This window comes from Zea mays, chromosome 7 (genome assembly GCF_902167145.1).
Source record: "Zea mays cultivar B73 chromosome 7, Zm-B73-REFERENCE-NAM-5.0, whole genome shotgun sequence".
NCBI lineage: Eukaryota > Viridiplantae > Streptophyta > Magnoliopsida > Poales > Poaceae > Zea > Zea mays.
Genome location: NC_050102.1, coordinates 177825072 through 177845317, shown reverse-complemented (window position 1 = coordinate 177845317; position 20246 = coordinate 177825072). Strand labels below are relative to the sequence as shown.

Below are 20246 nucleotides of genomic sequence, written 5' to 3'. Positions count from 1 at the left end.
AGCTCGAATGAGCTAAAATTTATCTGTAAAACAAAGTGATGAACTATATTAGTTTAGGGTTTAAATGATGTGATATATAAAATTATGAGTATTGTTAGTCTTTTCTAGTGTTAAATTAGTATGAAATTAACTAGCAATTGATTATATTGTTGTATATATACATGTATAATATTTTTTGTTCTGGCTCGCGAGCTAAACGAGCCAGCTCGAGCTCACAAACGAGCCGAGCTGAGCTGGTTCTCTGGCTCGGTTGCTTAACGAGCCGAGCCGAGCCAGCTCGTTTCATTAACGAGCCAGCTCGAGCTCGGTCGAGCCGAGCCGAGCTGGCTCGATATCCACCCCTAAGCATGGGGGTAGTTTGCTATCATCAGTTGAGGTTGTGTTAATACCTGTGAGTAGACACATCATGTATTGCATGCAAATTAAACGTTAGCCAACAATTAAAGGTAACTTGAGACAGAATATATAACACATAGCTTATGACTTCATATTTAGTTATGCGTGAGCACATACCATGGCCCGTGACAACGATGACGAGGAGCAGCAAGAGGACAACGACGACCACTCCTGCATATTGGCTCTGGCTCCTCCGTGAAGTCTCCATTAACGATCGCTTGAGTTTTTTTTTTGTGTGTATAGCCGGATGAGTGAAAGAACATGGGCACCCATCACGGCTATATATAAAGAACATGTTGAAGGGGAAAATTAAAATATTGTTGCCTTCCAGAAACAGCCACAAGATTTATGGAAGGCTATCAATTATACGTAGTCAAATATATAGCCCTTCTTTAACTTAAACATTCAAGGAATTCTATTTTTGGAACCTAAGTAATTTTTTCCTTTCTTCCAAAAGTCTATTTAAGTTTTACTCTCTTATGTCAATTGTATATTTGAACTCATTTTTCTAAAGTAAGTAAAAGGTAAATATAAACTTGTGTGTGCACTGTATATTTGGAGCATGATTTATTTTTTTTTAAATGTGGATTTGAATTTTGGAACTTAAATTTTAATTCGAAATTCAAAAAAGTAAACTGAAAATGAAATAGAAAAAAGAAAAAAGAAAAAAGCCTCGCGAGCCTAAACCTTTTTTCGCAGTCCAGCTTCTCTTCCCTCTCTATTCCCCGCTTGGGCCGTCGGCTGGCCCACCTCTGCACACGCGACGGGGTGGCATAATCACAAGATCTGATTTCCATATGGTTTGGTGCCGCACGTGATAGATGCACACGCAACATATAGTTAAAAATCTTGTTTTATAACTAACTAGAACATAGAGGTGCCCTTACGGACATCCTATTAGACAACACGGAAATGTACATACCTTATATCTTTAATGACACTAATGTAAGAAGGATGAGTGTTCAGGTTGCGACTAACCTTTTCGAGCGCAAGCAGAAGGATCATAATAAGAAAGCTGGTTTGTTTGATTGCATGGGTGTTTGGTTTTTATGGACTAATTTTTAGTACATCGATTTTATTCCACTTTAATCTACAAATTGCCAAATACGAAAACTAAAATATAGTTTATAGTTTAAGTTTCCTTATTTGACAATTTAGAAACTAAAATGAAAAAACTAAAAATTAGTTACTAGACACCAAACACCTCCTAAGTCTGTCTTGTGAAGGTGGAGTGCAGGAATGGGTGATTCTTTGAATGAGAAGTCAGAAGGAAAAGTCTTAGATTCCACATCTGAAAGTAAGTCAAACAACATGGCATCTGAAAATGAGAAGGTTGTCATATAAATTCCTGAATCTATTTCAATGTCTTGAACATCACTATACAGAGCAACAATATACAGAACACTAATTTATTTCAATTGTCATATCTGTAACCAAGATGTATCTGATGACATTTCTCACCTGATTCGTACACAATTTTGACATGATTACTCTACTAGTCAAAGTTGGAAAATTTTGACATACAACTGCAGTGCAGCAAATGAATAAGAAACGATAGAATCTTGTTTCCAGTTTTCCAGGAAAAAGGGGAAATCCAGATACACCTTCAAACATAATAGTAGTAGGTAATTCATAGGATAGCACAATAGACTGCAGTGCAGCAAATGAATAAGAAACAATAGTATCATGTTTCCAGTTTACCAGGGAAACGGGGGAAATCCAGATACTTGTTCAAACATAGTAGTAGTAGGTAATTCATTGGATGGTACAATAGAGATTGAAGTGTAGCAAATGAATAAGAAACAATAGCATCTTGTTTCCAGTTTTCCAGCAAAAAATGGGAAATCCAAATACATCTTCAAACATAATAGTAGTAGTTAACTCATTGGATGGCGCAATATAGACAGAGAGTTGTGACCTAATAATTAATAAACTGGGAATCAAGCTACACAATACGAATAATCATCGGAGAAACTTTGCGAGGAGATGTTGGCAGACACGCACACCGAATTTCCACATTACAGTCTTGTCCACCTTTCAGCAGCTCTCAAAAGTCTGGAAGTGTCAAAATGGCTGGATTTTTTAAAATGTTCCACCCACGACACACGGTTTTCTAGCGATGTTAAAAAAGGAAATGCTTCTTCTCTGTTTCAGAATGAAGCATTTAGTAGCGGAACAAATCAGAGTTTGGGTACATACATTGTAATATATCCCCTATACATAACAACTTAATATATGAATGAAATACTCTGCAGTAGCGAAAAAGAGGAGTTTTTTCTTGCGTCCTCCCCGCCTAACGCGCGAAGTCGTTCCCCTCCACTCATGCCCGTCCATAGAAATACCCTTTGTTGTCTACTGCTACACCTTGCAGCTGTCTGTGTTACAAAATCTATTTATATGATATATAGAAAGTGTAGCAATGTACGAGCAACTAACTAATAAGAATTAATATGGGATGCTTCGTTAAAACCTTTAAATATTAATAGTAAGATATGATAATAAAAGTAATAAGTATATCTATAAAGACAAAATGTTTTGTAACTTGTAATGATTTATGATTACTATCTAGCTTGCGCATAGTTCACAAGAGACGTAGGGTCGCACAAGTGCAGAACACAAGACAATTAGACAAATATGCATTCTGGACTGGAAAGTGCTAGCTGACGAAAACCATATTTCAATATCGTCTGATGAATACATTTTGCTGGAATGAATACATTTTGCTGGAATGAATACGGTGATACAGCCAAAATTAGAACAAAAAAATCGAGTAACAGAAATAAAGGGGTTGAAAACCGATATAAAAGAACTCGAATAGAGCAAGAAACAGGAGTGTGGATCTAGCTTAGGTTTGAAGAGACACCCGGGAGGATATGCTCAATGCAAGCTCAAACTGACCACCATCGTCGGTCGGTCGTTAACCGGATTAGGGTTTGTTGACGTAGCCACACATCCGTCTGATCTCCCCATTGGCGGCCGTCTTCACCTGGACGCCACCCATCTTCACCATGGCTTCTCCAAACTTGTCCTGCCACAGCTTCTGAGAGAAGGCGGCTACATAGACCAGCCCAAGCGTGTCGCTTGACTTGAGGAGTGCGGCATCCGACGCGAAGAGCACCTTGTGGCTGATGACGTTCCGGTAGTACTGGTTGTCCAGCTGGTCAGGGGTCCTGTAGTCCTGCACCACCGTGTTGTCGGCAGCGCCGTTGGCCGACGACGCGCAGCTCGCCTGCAGCGTGGCGGCGAACGCCGGGTCCATGTCGGAGGTGTTGCTGGGCGGGAGGCGGTCGCTGCTGAAGGAGGAGCAGTGGGAGCGGCCGATGCTGTGCGCGCCGGAGAGCGCGACCATGTCGACGGTGTCGAGGCCCTTGGCGGCGAACATGGCCTTGAGGCGCCGGACGTCGGCGAACGGCGGGGGCAGGTTGGGGAGCGTCTCGTTGGCGAGCGACACCGTCCCGTCGTAGCGGCCCGCGGGCATGGTGAAGTTGATGGCGCCGCCGCTGAGGAACGCGCTGGCGTCGCGGCCGGCGAAGGCGACGATGTCGGCGCAGGACACGACGCCCGGGCATCTCGCCTCGACCGCCGCCTTGGCCGCGTCGATGACCTCGAAGCCGCGCAGGCTCAGGTTGGGGACCCCGAGCATCTCCGGCTGCGGGTTGGTGTCGTTGTCGGGCTTGAGCAGAACGGAGGCGTCGCAGCCCTGTGAACGCCATACGTAAGTACGACACATTGTTGGACACATGCAGACACGTCACACGACGAGGGTGTCACACTCACATAGTCACATGCATGGTTTATAGTACGGAGTATATAATACCTGGACGAAGCAGTCGTGGAAGAACAAACGGAGGAGCCCTGCTTTGGTGCCGGCGTCGGCAGCGCGCACGGCCTCCTGCACGATGGTTTCTGCCTCGGCGCACTTGTCCTTGTAGTATCCTACGCTCAGTCCGGCACCAGCGGCAGGTGGCGGCGGCGGCGGCGATGTAGTAGGTGTAGGACTGCCGGCGCCATAGCCGTAGCCCGCTTGCTGTTGTTGGCACGACACGGGGCCGAGCAGCGCGAGCACCAAGGTGCCGAGAACGGCGAGCTTGGTGGCCATCCCTGGACTGCACCTGCGGACCTGCCTAGCTAGCCCGTAAATCAGCTCGAGAGATCAAAGTGGATGAAGGGGATTGCTGCCTCGCATGTCTATTTATAGCTCCTGTGCGTTCCGGCCGGGGGACTAGAGTCTGCAGAATGTTTCTGGAGCGCACGTCGTCGTAGCGTACTGACGTGCAACGATGTAAGAATCAACAACACTCAGCAGGAAAGGAACGACATGTAGTCATGGAGAGCACACACAGCCCGGCCATAATAATACACGAAAGATAGGAATTGACTGTGGTTTTGGTCAATACAAGACTTAAATACTAGATCATTGAAGTGCTCTTAACCTCAACCAATCAGTCAATCACACACACAGCTAAGCTTGGGACGATAGATGCTAGCTTGGAGTTCATCAGGACACAGCACCATGTCTACAAAGGTGCACCTAAATTTAGATAGATTGTTATATATATACAAGTGGATATGACGTGCGTGGATTAAAAAAAAGTCAGCATCTAATTGTTAATATATTCTTGGAAGAATAACGATGAATTTTCAAAGTTATTTCTACAATATAAAATGATACAATTTCATTTCCAAATATTATCTATGGGGATAGTTCATTATTAACATACATACATACATACATACATACATACATACATACATACATACATACATACATACATACATACATACATACATACATACATACATACATACATACATATTGTCGTGTTTCGAACCTCCGTTCTGACAAGTAAATTTCTATGTGCGCGTTCTGGGCTTCGAACGGTGTGCTCGATGGACGCGAGGTTTATACTAATTCGGGCAAAACATCCCTACATCCAATCTTCGATGGCTCACGCTACCGACACCTTTGTTGCTTGATGCTCGTAGTAGGGGTTACAAGCGGGTTACAAGTGGGGCAAGAGAGAGAAAGGGCTCCCAAGTCTCCTGTGCGTGGATGGACCTTAAGACTAAGGAACTAGAGTCCTATGTTAAGCTCCGGCCTCCAGGTCTTCAAGTCCCTCTGTGGTCGTCCTTCGTGGGGCGTCTTCTGTCTTCAGTCCTCCTCAGGTTACCCAAAGACCACTCCTTTTCTTCGTGCCTGACCTCCTCCTTTTATAGGCTAAGGTGGGGGGGTCAACCGTCGGTAGCTTCTTTGTGAAGGAATCCTTGTACCATGGTAGAATCTGGTGTCTTACCACACCGAGGTTTGTTTGTATGTGACTTGTCATCTAGTCAGCTCTGCTCGTGCACATCATGATGGATGGTGTGAGCGATGAGGGCCCCGCTGCCATCATTACTAACTCTAAGCCACGCGCGACCCCAGACCTCCGTAGCCAGGGTCTCGGCGTGGCTCGTCATGTTGCGGGCTCTATGGTCGGTCAACGTACTTAGGTCTAGGCTCGATAGGTCATGAGTGCTCTGCAGGCCATGGAGTTCGTAGGTCATGAATGCCTGCTGACCGAAGGGACACGGGGGTCATGAGTGCATTGTAGTCTGGGAGGGGTGCAGGTCATGAGTGTGAGACGGGTCGGCTCTCTACTACGACTCGATGTTAGGCGTAGTTAATGGTCTGACCACTTATGACGGGTTGGTCTCGGGTCAAGCGAGGAATCCACTTGAGTGGCTTCCTTCCGGCTCGCCCTACCCCCTCGGTAGCTCCGCCTTGCTTGACCTTGGGCTCGGTGTCTCGAGGTTTATTCGGGGACGGGCGTTTCCCGGGTAGACAGTCCTCCTTCTCCCTCACTGACGGGTGGCCCTTGGATGTCCAGCAGTTCTCATCTCGTGTGCTCACTATGGCAGGCAGGCCCCAGGGATCTATTCCTTGACACATACATACAATTGCATATTTAGGTGGGTCGACATAGCTACACCATCACACCTTGTCTGCTTATGACACTAGCTTCAGCAATACTGACCATGCATCGTATTGCATATGGCTCAACAGTCTTACTCAATCTAGCACTCTACTACCTCAAGCGGGGCTAGGGTTAGATCGGTCGATCCTCCTCTTTCGACATTCCCAGACAACTCCATCTATCAGTCTAGTCTGATAAACCTGTGACAGGGTCATGTGGCACTACTAGCGCTAGGCTAACTCCTCTTCATGTTTCTTCTGACATGTGTAATGCCCTAAGGGTGCGTTTGGTTGCGGGGTAGCCGGGACAGGGGCGTCCCCTGGCGTCCTCTCTCGTCCCTCCAATTTTGAGGGACAACCGGGGACAACACTAAGATAGTAATGTCCTAACTCTTGATCCTGAACCAAACAACCTTATTTGAGGAATTGTCCCATCCCGTCCCGTCCTGTCATTGCAGCCAAACGCACCCTAAGAGTCTAATGGTGGACACCTTAGACGTTGGTTGACCATCACCCTTTGGCGCGTGTCACTCCCTTAGCTTGCTCTGAGGACCTACTGAGGCAGCTTCCAATCTTGGTGTGCCTACTGAGACGACCTCCAATCTTGTTGTATCATCTCAACAGTGGACGTAACGACATACACAACAACACTTTAACTTCAACGTTGTTGTCTTCTGTTGTTGTTTTTGTCGGATCTATGCACTTTGACTTTAAATCTTATTATATCTATCGAAACTCTCAACATTGTAGATGCTTTCTCGGTAACCCTTTTTTTAACTTAAATGTAATTATCTCTATTGGATCTCTCGACATTGTAGAGGCTCTTCTCTGCAACCCACGACTTCTAATGTCAAAGATGCCCGTTGGATCTCCCAACATTGTAGAACACTAGTTCCACTTTTGCTAACTTCATCCATCACAAGGATGCCTTAACTATAATTAATTTTATTGATATTCTAATGGATGAATATGAATTTGGTAATAATATAGTACCTGTATACACAGTTCATGATAATTTCACCACAACACCATTGTATGGCGCCGCATTCCCAATCCTATATAGGAAAGCAATGACTCGATTGGGACACCCCATTTTTATAATTAATAAATTCATGTATGACAATATTATATATCGAGCTAAGCAGCTAAGATATGATCTCCTATCTCCTACTACACAAGTATTTATTGAGCAAATAGGCAAAGTCTATGACTCCCATAATAAATTGTATAACACAGAACATACTATATATGAATGTGAAAGAGAATTTTATTACTTTCCTCAAGATATTATAGTTGACTGCTTAAGCTTTTTAGTCCCTAAAAGACTAAGAGAATAAATGATTATAAGAATAATATAAAAGATATTACGTCACTACTATACTATATTATTGGCATGGTGATTTATGAAATTACCGCGTGATACTCAGCAAAGTCCTTGGCGAGTAAGATGCTCGCTTTTTAACGTCGACATTTCTTTGCGAGTACCGCGTGATACTCAGTAAAGTCCTTGGCGAGTGCCCGATAAAAGATACTCAGTAAAGTCCTGTCCTTGGCGAGTGCCCGATAAAAAGTACTCGGTAAAGAAGCCGTTGTCGATTTACAGTTCGTCGAGCTTTCTTGCCGAATGTTACACTCGGCAAAACCTTTGCCAAATATTTTTCAGGCTTTGCCGAGTGTTTTAGACATTCAACAAAACAGTTGTTTTCAATAGTGCTTAGTCCAGGCAAACGCCTACAACACGACCCTAATAATTGAAAAAGATTAACCACTCATCTTATTAAAAAATAATAAGTTATTATTTATTTTTTTATGATTTGTTTTATCATTTAAGTTAGTTTTTGCTTGTCTTAAAATTTTATATTTTAAATAAATATTTTGAATAAGATGAGTGGTTTTAAGTAGCTTGTGCTTGTCTTAAAAATTTATATTTAAAAATAAATATTTTAAATAAAATGAGTGAGTGGTTAATTATATTTTCAAATAAATATTTTAAATAATACGAGTGATAAAAGCATCTCATGTGAGTTAGAATTTTTCGTGATATGTTTAGAAAAAATGTGTTTATACGTGATTATATTTAAAGGTATGTTTGGGAGGCTCCTAAAGTGGTTCCGGCTTTTAGAGAAACCCTCCTAAACAGTCTAAAAAATAACTCCAACAAAAAGCACTATCAAACGATTTGTTTGGCTATTATAGAGAAACTGTTTTTTGAGTCAATTTTTTAGAGATACTAAGCTGTGCCAAGGAGGGCCTAAGATCGATGTGATTGTTATGTGATGTGATTGTTATCTGAGATTTTAAGAATCTTCAAGAGACTATTTAGTTTTGGCTCTCTATTTAACTATTTATTTACTTTTTCATAAAAATTACGCTCTCTATAGCATCTCACTTCAACAGATTATCTATCTAGTTTTACTCTATAGCATCTCACTCCAACAGATTATCTATCTAGTTTTATTAGTAACTAGTCGTGTGGGTAGCCAAATTTGATCTAGTTTTATTAGTAACTAGTCGTGTGGGTAGCCAAATTTGGCTAATGAGAGACTAATTTGGAGAGTCAGATAGCTTAGTTTTATTAGTCGCGTGGGTAGCCAAATTTAGCTAGTGAGAGACTAATTTGAAGAGTCAGCTTGGCTAGTCTGTAGGGCCTAAGTGATTGTTACGTGATGTGATTGTTACGTGAGATTTTAATAATCTCCCAGATACTATTTAATTTTGGCTCTATATTTAACTATTTATTTACTTTTTCATAAAGATTACACTCTATAGCATCTCACTATCTATCTAATTTTACTAATCACGTGATAGCCAAATGCCAAATTTGGCTAGTGAGAGACTAATTTAGAGAGTTAATTTTACTAATCACGTGATAGCCAAATGCCAAATTTGGCTAGTGAGACTAATTTAGAGTCGGGTAGCCAAATTTAGGTAGTGAGAGACTAATTTAGAGAGTGAGAGACTAATTTAGAGAGTCAGATAGCCAAATTTGACTAATGAGAGACTAATTTACTAATTTAGATAGTCAAATTTAGGTAGTGAGAGACTAATTTAGAGAGTGAGAGACTAATTTAGAGAGTCAGATAGCCAAATTTGACTAATGAGAGACTAATTTACTAATTTAGATAGTCAGATAACTCGATGAGTCTATTGGAGATTTATTTTGGTGTTAAGTAGCCAAAATTTGGCTTGGCGAGCTATTTAAATAGTCTTTCGAAGATGCTATAAGACATCGTACAGTATCAGGCATACTTTGAAACGTGCCGTGCTGGCTGCTGTCGTAGCGCCGAGGGCCTTTTCGCACGGCCATGCATCATGCAATTGCACTAGCAGATGCTACACACACGCACAAACATGTGCGCCGCTAAGTTCAGAAGAGGACATTGATATGGGTGGACAATACTAGCGCGGTAGTGCCACGAACCGGTTGCCACCACTACACGAGACAACACGGCACGGCATAGTACGCACATACATAGAGCCTATATATATACTAGTACTAGTCAGAGAAACCACCAGCAGGCACAAAAGATCCGCGCACCCCGGTCGACGCGGACTGACAGACGAGCTAGATGTCCGTGCCGTACGTCGGCTAGCTAAACCTTGGTGAAACGGAGGTAGCCCTTCTTGGAGGGCAGGTCGGCGGTCTCGAACCCCTGCGGGAACATCTTCCTGGCCTCCTCGTCGGAGACGCCGGGCGCGATGACGGCGCACTCCCCGGGCTTCCAGTTAGCGGGCGTGGCCACCTTCCCGCCGTGCTTGGCGGCCGTGAGCAGCGAGTCGACGGCGCGCAGCACCTCGTCCATGTTCCGCCCCGTGGTGGCCGGGTACAGGAAGCTCAGCTTCACGGCCTTGTCGGGCCCGACGACGTGGAGCGCGCGGGACGGCATGCTCCGCCCCGCCGCGTCCTTCTCGTCGGGGTCCACCATGTTCAGCTGCCGGATGGCGTCCCGCGCCGGGTCCGCCAGGATCGGGAACGTCACCTTCGTCGTCGTATGCTGCTGCTGCTGCTGCTTCCCGCCGTACGCCTCCACGTCCTTGGTCCACTGCCTGTGCGACTCCACGTCGTCGCACGAGATGCCCAGCAGCTTCACGCCACGCTTCTCGAACTCCTTGGCGTACCCCGCCATCGCCGCCATCTCCGTCGTGCACACGGGCGTGAAGTCGGCTGCCATATCATCTTATCTCCCATCAGCAGGTGCACGCGAGCAAGGCATGCATATGGCCGAGCGACGACCGGCAGCAGACGTACCTGGGTGAGAGAAGATGATAGCGTAGCCGTCGCCAACGTAGTCGTGGATGCGGATCTTGCCGTGGGTGGAGTCCAGCTCCAGGTTGGGGACGGTGTCGCCTATGGTGAGCCCCGGCATGGTGGCGTACGTCGGTCGACGTGCACGGGCTTCCTGGCTATCGGACTGCTGAGACGAACGAACTGACATGGACCACGTATATATACGTGGCCAAGATCAGTGATAGACGGATGGACCGCGCGGAGAAGTGGCATCCAGGCGCGATGCATGGGCGCCGCGTAGCTAGCCTCGTGCCACCTGCCTCGCCCTCCGGCATTTGACCTGACCTGCCGCCACCTAACTGCTATTGCTTTGGTCGTCTCAGTTGTGACATACTGACATCCACTCGGCTATTGCTAGCTAGAGATGGATTCGGATATGAAGATCTAAATTATCCGTAGTTATATTTACTTAAAATACTAATATAAATATTCGTACTCATATTTAATTTTAATATGGATATTAAATATCCGAATTTGATTTCTAGTTTTTTCTCTAACCGAATCTATATTTGTATTGGAAAAAATCGTAGAATATCCGATAGTATCAAAGAAAAAAAAATCTTTATTCCGAATTACAAACTACAAATGATTTTATTTTTCACAATATACTAGAAAAATTATGTGCACCATTTAAAATATTAAAAATATTTATATGATAAATAAATAATTATAGTAATCTTATATTACTAGTGATATGAAATGTTAAAATTAATTAATATTAAAAGATTAATTGTAAATACGTATACATTACATTATTGGGATTTTTTGAGTCCAAGATATAAATATACCTAATATAAAATATATTTAGAATCCAAAATACTTAATCAACTACAACTCTCCACTTTACAATATATAGATTAATTTGTTCTTTATTTTTATTTAAATTTTGGTGCACACATTCATATACTCCATTCATTTTGGAATTGTGGGGGATAGATATCCCCTGGGTCCACTAAAGAAGTAAAAGGCCTCACGAAAAGCCCAAGGGCCCAATAATTCGTAAGGTCATTCTTTCATGGGCCTAGGGAAAGACAACCAATAAAGAAGACGTGGGACTGATTAGTGCAAACACAGGCGGCCCACAACGTCGAACGAATGAATCACAAACAGAGACCCGACTTTCCCGCGCTGAAGCCCCCATGCAACGGAGCCGTGCGAGGATAAGTCGGCGGAGGTTACGTAAGGATAAGCTCAAGAAGTTCACTATCTTTCAGCTACTTGTTGTTATCGTAACACATGTAATGCTCCACGGCCGAGTATATAAGGCCTAGGGGGCACCCCTTCAGATTGATCGACTCTGCTCCACTTAGCCACCCACAAAAACTCTCTGCGCCCTCTATCCAGAGAATCCTCTTGTAACCACGCTCATATACTCACCAGGACGTAGGGTGTTACGCGTTTCTAAGCGGCCCGAACCTGTAAATCTTGTCCATTGTCTTTCGTGCGATCGGCACGAACCATTTTGCTACAGTCGTCAACACCGTCCTACTCCTAAAAACACCTTGAGGGGCAACCCCGGGTGTGCGGTCGGACCCAAAACACCGACAGCTGGCGCGCCAGGTAGGGGGTGTGTCGACGATCCAAGCTAGCTCAATGGCCGTCACCTTCCACAGCAAGATCACCATGCGTCCCGGATCCACATTCTGCTTCGGGACAATCTCCTCCGTGGCAGACGAAGAAGGAATTCTACACCGCCTCGCGGATCTGCCGGAACAGAAGTCTCCATCAACAAACTCCGAAAATGTTGGAAAGACGCTACTTCCAGCTCTTCGGGAAAGGATCGTCTCCGGGGAGGCTGGAGCGAGAAGCTCGCTGACCCGGAAGACTCCGCTGTCTACTTCTCCAACGAAAGAATGGACACGGGTCGTGAGAAAGAAGGAGACCAGGGAGAGGCCAGACGTTCTTCCCGTTCCTCCGACCTCAAAGGAGAACGGAAAGAAAGCCGCCGTGGCAGCAATACCGTTCTACCCCGACGTCCTCTTCATCGGGAGAGCAGAATCACCCGCCGTCTCCGACGATGAACCGACCGCGCCTGGAGAAGAACCGCCTCAGCGAGAATCCCGCCGACGAAGGAATCGGCGCAGGAACGTTCGACGACATCACGCAGCTGGAGAACGGGATCCGGAGCAACCTGTCTCGCGAGACGAGGTCTCAGAGATAGGAGAAACTCCGGAAGAACGCGTCTTCAGGGAACGAAGGAACTCCCGACGACGAGATCGTCGTCGAACTCAGGAGCAAGCCGAGCAAGATGCAAGGCAACGACGCGAGAATCCGCTCTTTGGGCGCAACCTGAACCCCGACTTCGCCCGAGCCATGAATACGCCGAGCGAAGTCGGAGGCGTTCTGGCCCGGATAGCTGACGGACTTCCTCGGACCCCCGACGCCGAGGGATACCGGCGCCTGTTCACTCAGGCAGCCAACCATCTTCTACCGCTCGCTCATCCGCCGAACGATCTGCGACACGCCATCAACAGTCGCCGAGACGCGCGAAGCTCTATCAATGCTTCGCGCGAACGGCGGCACGAGAACGAAATTCGCCGTCGAGAGGAGTATGATCGAGATCATGGATTCCCGACCCAAAGCCAGGCCACCCGAACTGAGTCGGCAACAGCTTCAACTGGTGGAACCACCCGGGGACGGTCGAGGAGCCACCACCGCCACTCCCCTCCCCGGGACAGACGACATCCTCGGCGACAGGAGGACACGTGCGGAGTATCCGCCCTTACTCCGCGCCTTAGGGCCATCCAATGGCCTCCCAACTTCAAGGTATCCAATGTCGACAAATATGAACCTAAGCAGGATCCGGGGGGTTGGTTAGCCGTCTACACCACCGCTGCTCGGGCCGCTGGGGCATCCGAGGACGTCATGACTGCGTATCTGCCCATCGTCCTCGGGCAGGACGCGCTGCAGTGGCTACGACATCTACCCCGACACTGCATCGACGACTGGGGAGACTTCAGTCGACGTTTCACCGCCAACTTCCAGTCTCTCTCCGACAAGCCAGCGCAACCATGGGACCTCAAATCCATCAAGCGCCGGGGGGATGAGACTCTCAGGTCATACCTTAAAAGGTTCCAGACCATGAGAAACCGCATCCCCGAGGTCACGGAGGCGGCCGTAATCGAGGACTTCTACAGAGGATCTAACGACTCGGCTTTCGTCCGAGCCATACTGCAAAAGGCGCCGACTACCTCCGAGGAGCTGTTCCGGGAAGCCGACCTCTACATCACCGCTGACGAGCGGGCCCAGGACCTCATCGGAGGAGCAAAGCCCACACCGGCGGTACCACGACGTGACGCGAATCAGCCGCCCGACAAGCGCTGGGAGAAGAGGCCTCGCGAAGAGGTACACGCCGCCGGACCACCCGCCTCTCGCGCCCGAGGAGGACCTCGTGGAGGCGAACGCACGCTGGACGACATCCTCGACGCCCAGTGCCCATACCACAAGGATATGCGCCACACTCTCCGCAACTGCCGGGACTTCAAGCACTCCGTCGGGCATGGCCGACCCTTCCAACCTCTACCACCTCCTCCGCCGAGAGGAGGACCAGATGAACCACGACAGCCCCATCAGCCGGAGGAGGGGGGAGGAGGAGCTTTCCCGCGCGTTGACAGGGAGGTCAACGTCATCTTCGGCGGACATGGGTCGCAGGAGAACAAGAGACAACAAAAACTCAACGACCGCCAGATACTGGTGGCGACCACCGGCCCTCCCGCCCCGTACCGGTGGTCGGAGCACCCAATCACGTTCACTCGGGAGGATCAATGGCTCAACTTCGACCACCCAGGCAAGTACCCGCTCCTCGTCGATCCGGTGATCCGAGAGAGCCGGGTGAAGAAGGTGCTAGTGGACGGGGGGAGCAGCATCAACGTCACCTTCCCCCGTACGCTTCAAGGCTTGGGAGTTCACCTCAAAGAGCTCCACGAGTCAGACACTCCTTTCTTCGGCATCGTGCCGACGGAAGGGGAGTATCCGCTGGGCCACATCTACATGCCGGTCACCTTCGGGACTCCGGATAATTACAGAACCGAGTTCCTGAGGTTCGAGGTGGCGAACTTCGACTGCGGGTACAACGCCATCATCGGGAGGCCAGGGCTGGCCAAGTTCATGGCCATCCCACACTACACGTACATGATACTGAAGATGCCAGGACCACAAGGAATCATAACTGTGCGCGCCGACTTCCAAGGCGCCGCAGAATGTTTCCGAGTGGCCATCCAAGCAGCCCTCACCACCAAGCCATCAGCGATTCCTTCTACACCGGCGAACTCTAAGCCTGATGAAGACCTCGCCGTGCCGGCAAACGAAGCTCAGGCCGCGACCTCTATGCGGCCGACTGAAGACACCAAGCGGATCAACCTGGGGTTCGCTGATGAACGCAAGACGGCCATCATCAGCTCCAGTTTGAGTGACAAATAGGAAAGCGCGCTCGTCCAGTTCCTGCAAGATAACCGAGACGTATTCGCATGGCAACCTGCGGATATGCCGGGAGTCCCAAGAGAACTGGCCGAGCACAAATTGAAGGTCTATCCCCAGGCAAGGCCGATCCGGCAAAAGCTGCGTCGTTTCACGCCCGACAAGAGAGAAGCCATTCGTGCCGAGTTAGCCCGCTTGGTCGCGGCCGGATTTATTAGAGAAGTATTGCACCCCGAGTGGTTAGCCAACCCTGTTCTTGTACTCAAAAAGAATAAAGTGGATTGGCGCATGTGCGTCGACTATACTGATCTCAACAAACACTGTCCGAAGGATCCCTTCGGGCTCCCGAGGATAGATCAGGTGGTGGATTCCACCGCTGGATGTTCGATGCTGTCTTTCTTAGATTGCTATTCCGGGTATCATCAGATTAGTTTGGCAAAAGAAGACGAGGAAAAAACGGCGTTCATCACCCCGTTCGGTGCTTTCTGTTATACCTCCATGCCGTTCGGCCTCAAAAACGCTGGAGCAACTTATCAGAGAGCTATCCAAACATGCTTAGCCGACCACTGGGGCAAGCGTGTGGAGGCTTACGTAGACGATGTGGTGATTAAAACGGAGAATTCGGAAAATTTCATTGAAGATTTACAGCTGGTCTTCAATAGCTTGAGAAGATATAGATGGAAGCTCAATCCTGAGAAATGCGTCTTCGGGGTACCAGCAGGAAAGTTACTCGGATTTATTGTCAGCCACCGGGGAATTGAAGCTAATCCAGATAAGATTGAAGCTATCATGAAGATGGAAGCTCCTCGATCGCAAAAGAAGGTTCAGCGACTCACAGGATGTATGGCAGCCCTGAGCAGATTCATATCCAGACTGGGAGAAAAAGGTCTGCCATTTTATAAACTGTTGAAAAAGGTGGATAAGTTTCAATGGACTTCAGAGGCACAAGAAGCTCTAGATGCACTAAAAAAATTCCTGACAACGCCGCCAGTATTGAAACCGCCCCGGCGAGCTACGCCGACTCAGCCGGCTGAAGATCTGCTGTTATATATCTCTTGCACGACTCACGTGGTAAGCACTGCGTTGGTAGTCGAGCGAGTGGAAGAAGGGCATGCCTACCCGGTACAACATCCCGTCTATTTCATCAGTGAAGTTCTAGGCCCATCGAAGAAAAAGTATCCTCAAGTTCAGAAGCTATTATATGCAGTACTTCTAACTGCCCGCAAGCTGCGCCACTACTTTGACAACCACAAAGTCATAGTAGTTACTGGTTTTCCAATAGGGGACATTCTTCACAACAAGGAAGCCATTGGCCGAATAGCCAAGTGGGCTTGCGAGTTGGGGTCCCATGATATCGAGTTCCGACCTCGCACTGCCATCAAAACTCAAGCACTGGTCGATTTCGTATCAGAGTGGACAGAACAGCAAGTTCCGGATAATCCAGAAACCGCAGAAGTATGGCGAATGTATTTTGATGGCTCGCTGAAGCTGCAAGGAGCAGGAGCAGGAATTCTCTTCACTGCACCTGGAGGCGAGCACCTTAAGTATGCTCTCCAGCTACTATTCCCGGCCTCTAACAACGCAGCCGAGTATGAAGCCTTGATACACGGATTAAACATCGCCATATCACTGGGCGTCAAGAGATTGATGGTATATGGAGACTCTCTGGTAGTCATTAGCCAGATAAACAAAGAATGGGATTGTTCAAATGATTCAATGGGAAGATATTGTGCTGCCGTTCGAAAGCTGGAAGATAAGTTCGAGGGTCTGGAATTTCATCATGTAGAAAGGGATCGTAACACGGCGGCTGATGTACTGTCCAAGCTCGGATCCGGTCGGACTCAAGTCCCGCCCGGGGTCTTCGTGCAAGAAATCCTTCAGCCGAGCATCTCGACGGATCAAATAGAAGAGTGCAACATCATAGACCAACCCGAGTCAGATTCTGATGACTGGAGGCAACCGATTATTAAGCATATAAAGAATGAAGAAGAGCCAGATGACAAGAACTCAGCAGAGCGCATTGCCAGACAATCAGCTCACTATACACTCATTGGGGAGGTATTATACCGGAGGGGCGCGTCAGGCGTCCTCATGAAGTGCGTTCTCCCGTCCACTGGGAAGCAACTTCTGGAGGAAGTCCATGCAGGGCAATGTGGGATACACGCAGCATCCAGAACATTAGTCGGGAAGGTTTTCAGGTCAGGATTCTATTGGCCGACGGCGAAGAATGATGCAGCCGAGTTAGTTCAGAGATGCGAAGCTTGCCAATACCTGTCGAAGCAGCAGCACATGCCAGCACAGCAGCTACAAACCATACCAGTAACTTGGCCTTTTGCATGCTGGGGATTGGATATGATTGGACCTTTCAAGAAAGCTCAAGGAGGATACACCCATGTATTGGTGGCAATTGACAAATTCACTAAATGGATAGAATTTCAGCCCATTGCCTCCTTAACTTCTGCTAAAGTCGTGGAATTCATACAAAGCATAATATTCAGATTTGGGATACCAAACAGTATCATCACTGACTTGGGATCCAACTTCACCAGTTCAGAATTCTTTGACTTCTGCGAGCAAAAAAGCATTCAGATCAAGTATGCATCTGCAGCCCATCCGAGAGCCAACGGGCAGGTTGAGCGAGCCAACGGAATGATATTGGAAGCACTTAGAAAAAGGGTCTTTGACAAAAATGAAAAATTCGCAGGAAAATGGATAAGAGAATTGCCTTATGTTGTTTGGAGCTTGAGAACCCAACCTAGCCGGGCCCTGCATGGAAACACTCCTTTCTTCATGGTCTATGGGTCGGAGGCAGTGCTACCTGCTGATCTCAAGTTCGGGGCGCCAAGATTGATTTTCGAAAGCATAACAGAAGCCGAAGCCACTAGGCTGGAGGATATTGACGTACTTGAGGAAGAACGACTGAATACAGTGATTCAATCGGCACGATACCAGCAGACTCTAAGGCGCTACCACGACAAAGCTGTGCGGCAACGTTTCTTTTCGAAGGGAGACCTCGTCCTCCGCCGAATTCTAACGGGGGAGGGACGGCACAAGTTATCACCCTTATGGGAAGGACCTTTCATAGTAGCAGAAGTTACTCGTCCCGGATCATATCGCCTCACCCAAATGGATGGCACGGAAGTTGGGAACTCTTGGAACATAGAGCACCTCAGAAAGTTTTACCCCTAGCTGTACTTCAAAACAGCCGGGGCGACCATGTACTCTGTAAAGTGAAAATATGTCATCAATAAAGATAGATTTCAAGGATACTCGGTTCGTTTATGATTGACTCGCATTCTTACTTAACTCGGGGTGACCACTATGCCCTACGAACGGAGCAATCGACTTAAGTCGGCAACGACTTAAGGCGGTGCAACATGCTCACGCTTACTTAACTCGGGGTGACCACTATGCCCTACGAACAGAGCAATCGACTTAAGTCGGCAACGACTTAAGGCGGTGCAACATGCTCACGCTTACTTAACTCGGGGTGACCACTATGCCCTACGAACGGAGCAATCGACTTAAGTCGGCTACGACTTAAGGCGGTGCAACATGCTCACGCTTACTTAACTCGGGGTGACCACTATGCCCTACAAATGGAGCAATCGACTTAAGTCGGCAACGACTTAAGGCGGTGCAACATGCTCACGCTTACTTAACTCGGGGTGACCACTATGCCCTACGAACGGAGCAATCGACTTAAGTCGGCAACGACTTAAGGCGGTGCAACATGCTCACGCTTACTTAACTCGGGGTGACCACTATGCCCTACGAACGGAGCAATCGACTTAAGGCGGTGCAACATGCTCACGCTTACTTAACTCGGGGTGACCACTATGCCCTACGAACGGAGCAATCGACTTAAGTCGGCAACGACTTAAGGCGGTGCAACATGCTCACGCTTACTTAACTCGGGGTGACCACTATGCCCTACAAACGGAGCAATCGACTTAAGTCGGCAACGACTTAAGGCGGTGCAACATGCTCACGCTTACTTAACTCGGGGTGACCACTATGCCCTACAAACGGAGCAATCAACTTAAGTCGGCAACGACTTAAGGCGGTGCAACATGCTTACGCTTACTTTACCTAGGGCGATCACTAAACCCTACTAACGGAAGTTACCGGCTAAAAGTCATTGACGGCTTAAACCGGTATAGCATACTCGCGCTTATGAAGTTCAGGGGATGACTTCCATATCCCACGAACAAACTTCATAATTATCATGTAGCATTACCACAAATTTGCAAGCTAATAAATTCTGATACGATAAGAAAGAAATCATAACATTCGAACGATAAGCTGATGTCCTCCAAATGAATGCTTGCTCATGCTAACTGCACGCTCAGAGCACGCGAACTGTTTCTTTATCTTCCAATGTCTCTCTCAGGAACGACTGACGAAGAAGGGCGATTCGAGGAATCAGGGGCAGCAACCACGTCGGCTCTTATATCCTCGGGGACAACCACGCCAGGTCTTCTCATCAAGATTCGTCCCGCCCGAATGGCCTTGTCCAGGGCCTTATCACGCTGAGCTTTGAAAGTGACAGCAGCTTCTTCAGCAACTTTAACAGCCTGCTGAGCAGTTTCTAACTCCCGGGCAATGGTTTTCTTGGAAGCTCGGAGTTCCTTGATGGTGGCATCCTTTGCTGATAGCAACTGTGTAAGGCGGGCCACTTCGTCCGAAGATTCTTGCAGTTGGCGGCGCTGATTGTCAAGCTCCTCCATCGTAAAGCGGTGGCTCCTCTCCAAGATGGTCAGCGAGCTACTGGAATCTCGGTACAATCTGTCCAAGTTGTCGCGAGAAGCAGCAAGGATACGTTTTTCTTCCTACAAGCAAAAATCAAACTCATTCAGAATCCAAGAGCATGATAAGGCAAAGCACAGGTTCGTAAGCTACCTTCTCAGAGTTAAGCTGGACATGAAGAGAAGAACTCAGAGCGTTAGCATCATCCAAAGCCGCAGAGACCTGACTCAACTCGATCTGACTTTGAGAATACTTCTCCTCGAAGTCAGCGCATCGTCGAGTCATTTCAGCTTGATCTTGAGAATGTTTTTCTTCAAGAACTGTGATCTGCCGAGTCATCCCTATAAAGAAGTATTCAAACAAAATGAGGTCAGAAGGAAAAACAACCTACGGGCAAGAATAAAGAAGAAGAAGAAAGGACACTGACCAGCATTGGTGGCCTCC

The 20246-nt window shown here is 47.4% G+C and overlaps 2 protein-coding genes across 2 annotated transcripts; both read right to left on the bottom strand.

Moving 5' to 3' along the window:
* Nucleotides 1-3050: 3050 nt before the first annotated feature.
* Nucleotides 3051-4560, bottom strand: LOC103633479 (peroxidase 2). Its single transcript, XM_020541388.2, has 2 exons — nt 4214-4560; nt 3051-4096 (listed from the first exon to the last, which is right to left on the bottom strand). Exons 1-2 carry the CDS (start codon nt 4493-4495, stop codon nt 3323-3325), a joined length of 1056 nt encoding a protein of 351 aa, XP_020396977.1. The 5' UTR covers nt 4496-4560; the 3' UTR covers nt 3051-3322.
* Nucleotides 4561-9511: 4951 nt separating this feature from the next.
* On the bottom strand, nt 9512-10766 carry LOC100037830 (1-Cys peroxiredoxin antioxidant). Its single transcript, NM_001112528.2, has 2 exons — nt 10599-10766; nt 9512-10514 (listed from the first exon to the last, which is right to left on the bottom strand). The coding sequence occupies exons 1-2, from the start codon at nt 10714-10716 to the stop codon at nt 9943-9945; spliced, it is 690 nt and encodes a 229-aa protein (NP_001105998.2). The 5' UTR covers nt 10717-10766; the 3' UTR covers nt 9512-9942.
* Nucleotides 10767-20246: the final 9480 nt, after the last annotated feature.

Coding starts and splice junctions, on each gene's coding strand:
- LOC103633479 (XM_020541388.2), bottom strand. CDS start 4,495: ATGGCCACCAAGCTCGCCGTTCTCGGCACCTTGGTGCTCGCGCTGCTC. Junction 4,097..4,213: donor TCCACGACTGCTTCGTCCAG/GTATTATATACT, acceptor TGGCGTTCACAG/GGCTGCGACGCCTCCGTTCT.
- LOC100037830 (NM_001112528.2), bottom strand. CDS start 10,716: ATGCCGGGGCTCACCATAGGCGACACCGTCCCCAACCTGGAGCTGGAC. Junction 10,515..10,598: donor TATCATCTTCTCTCACCCAG/GTACGTCTGCTG, acceptor ATGATATGGCAG/CCGACTTCACGCCCGTGTGC.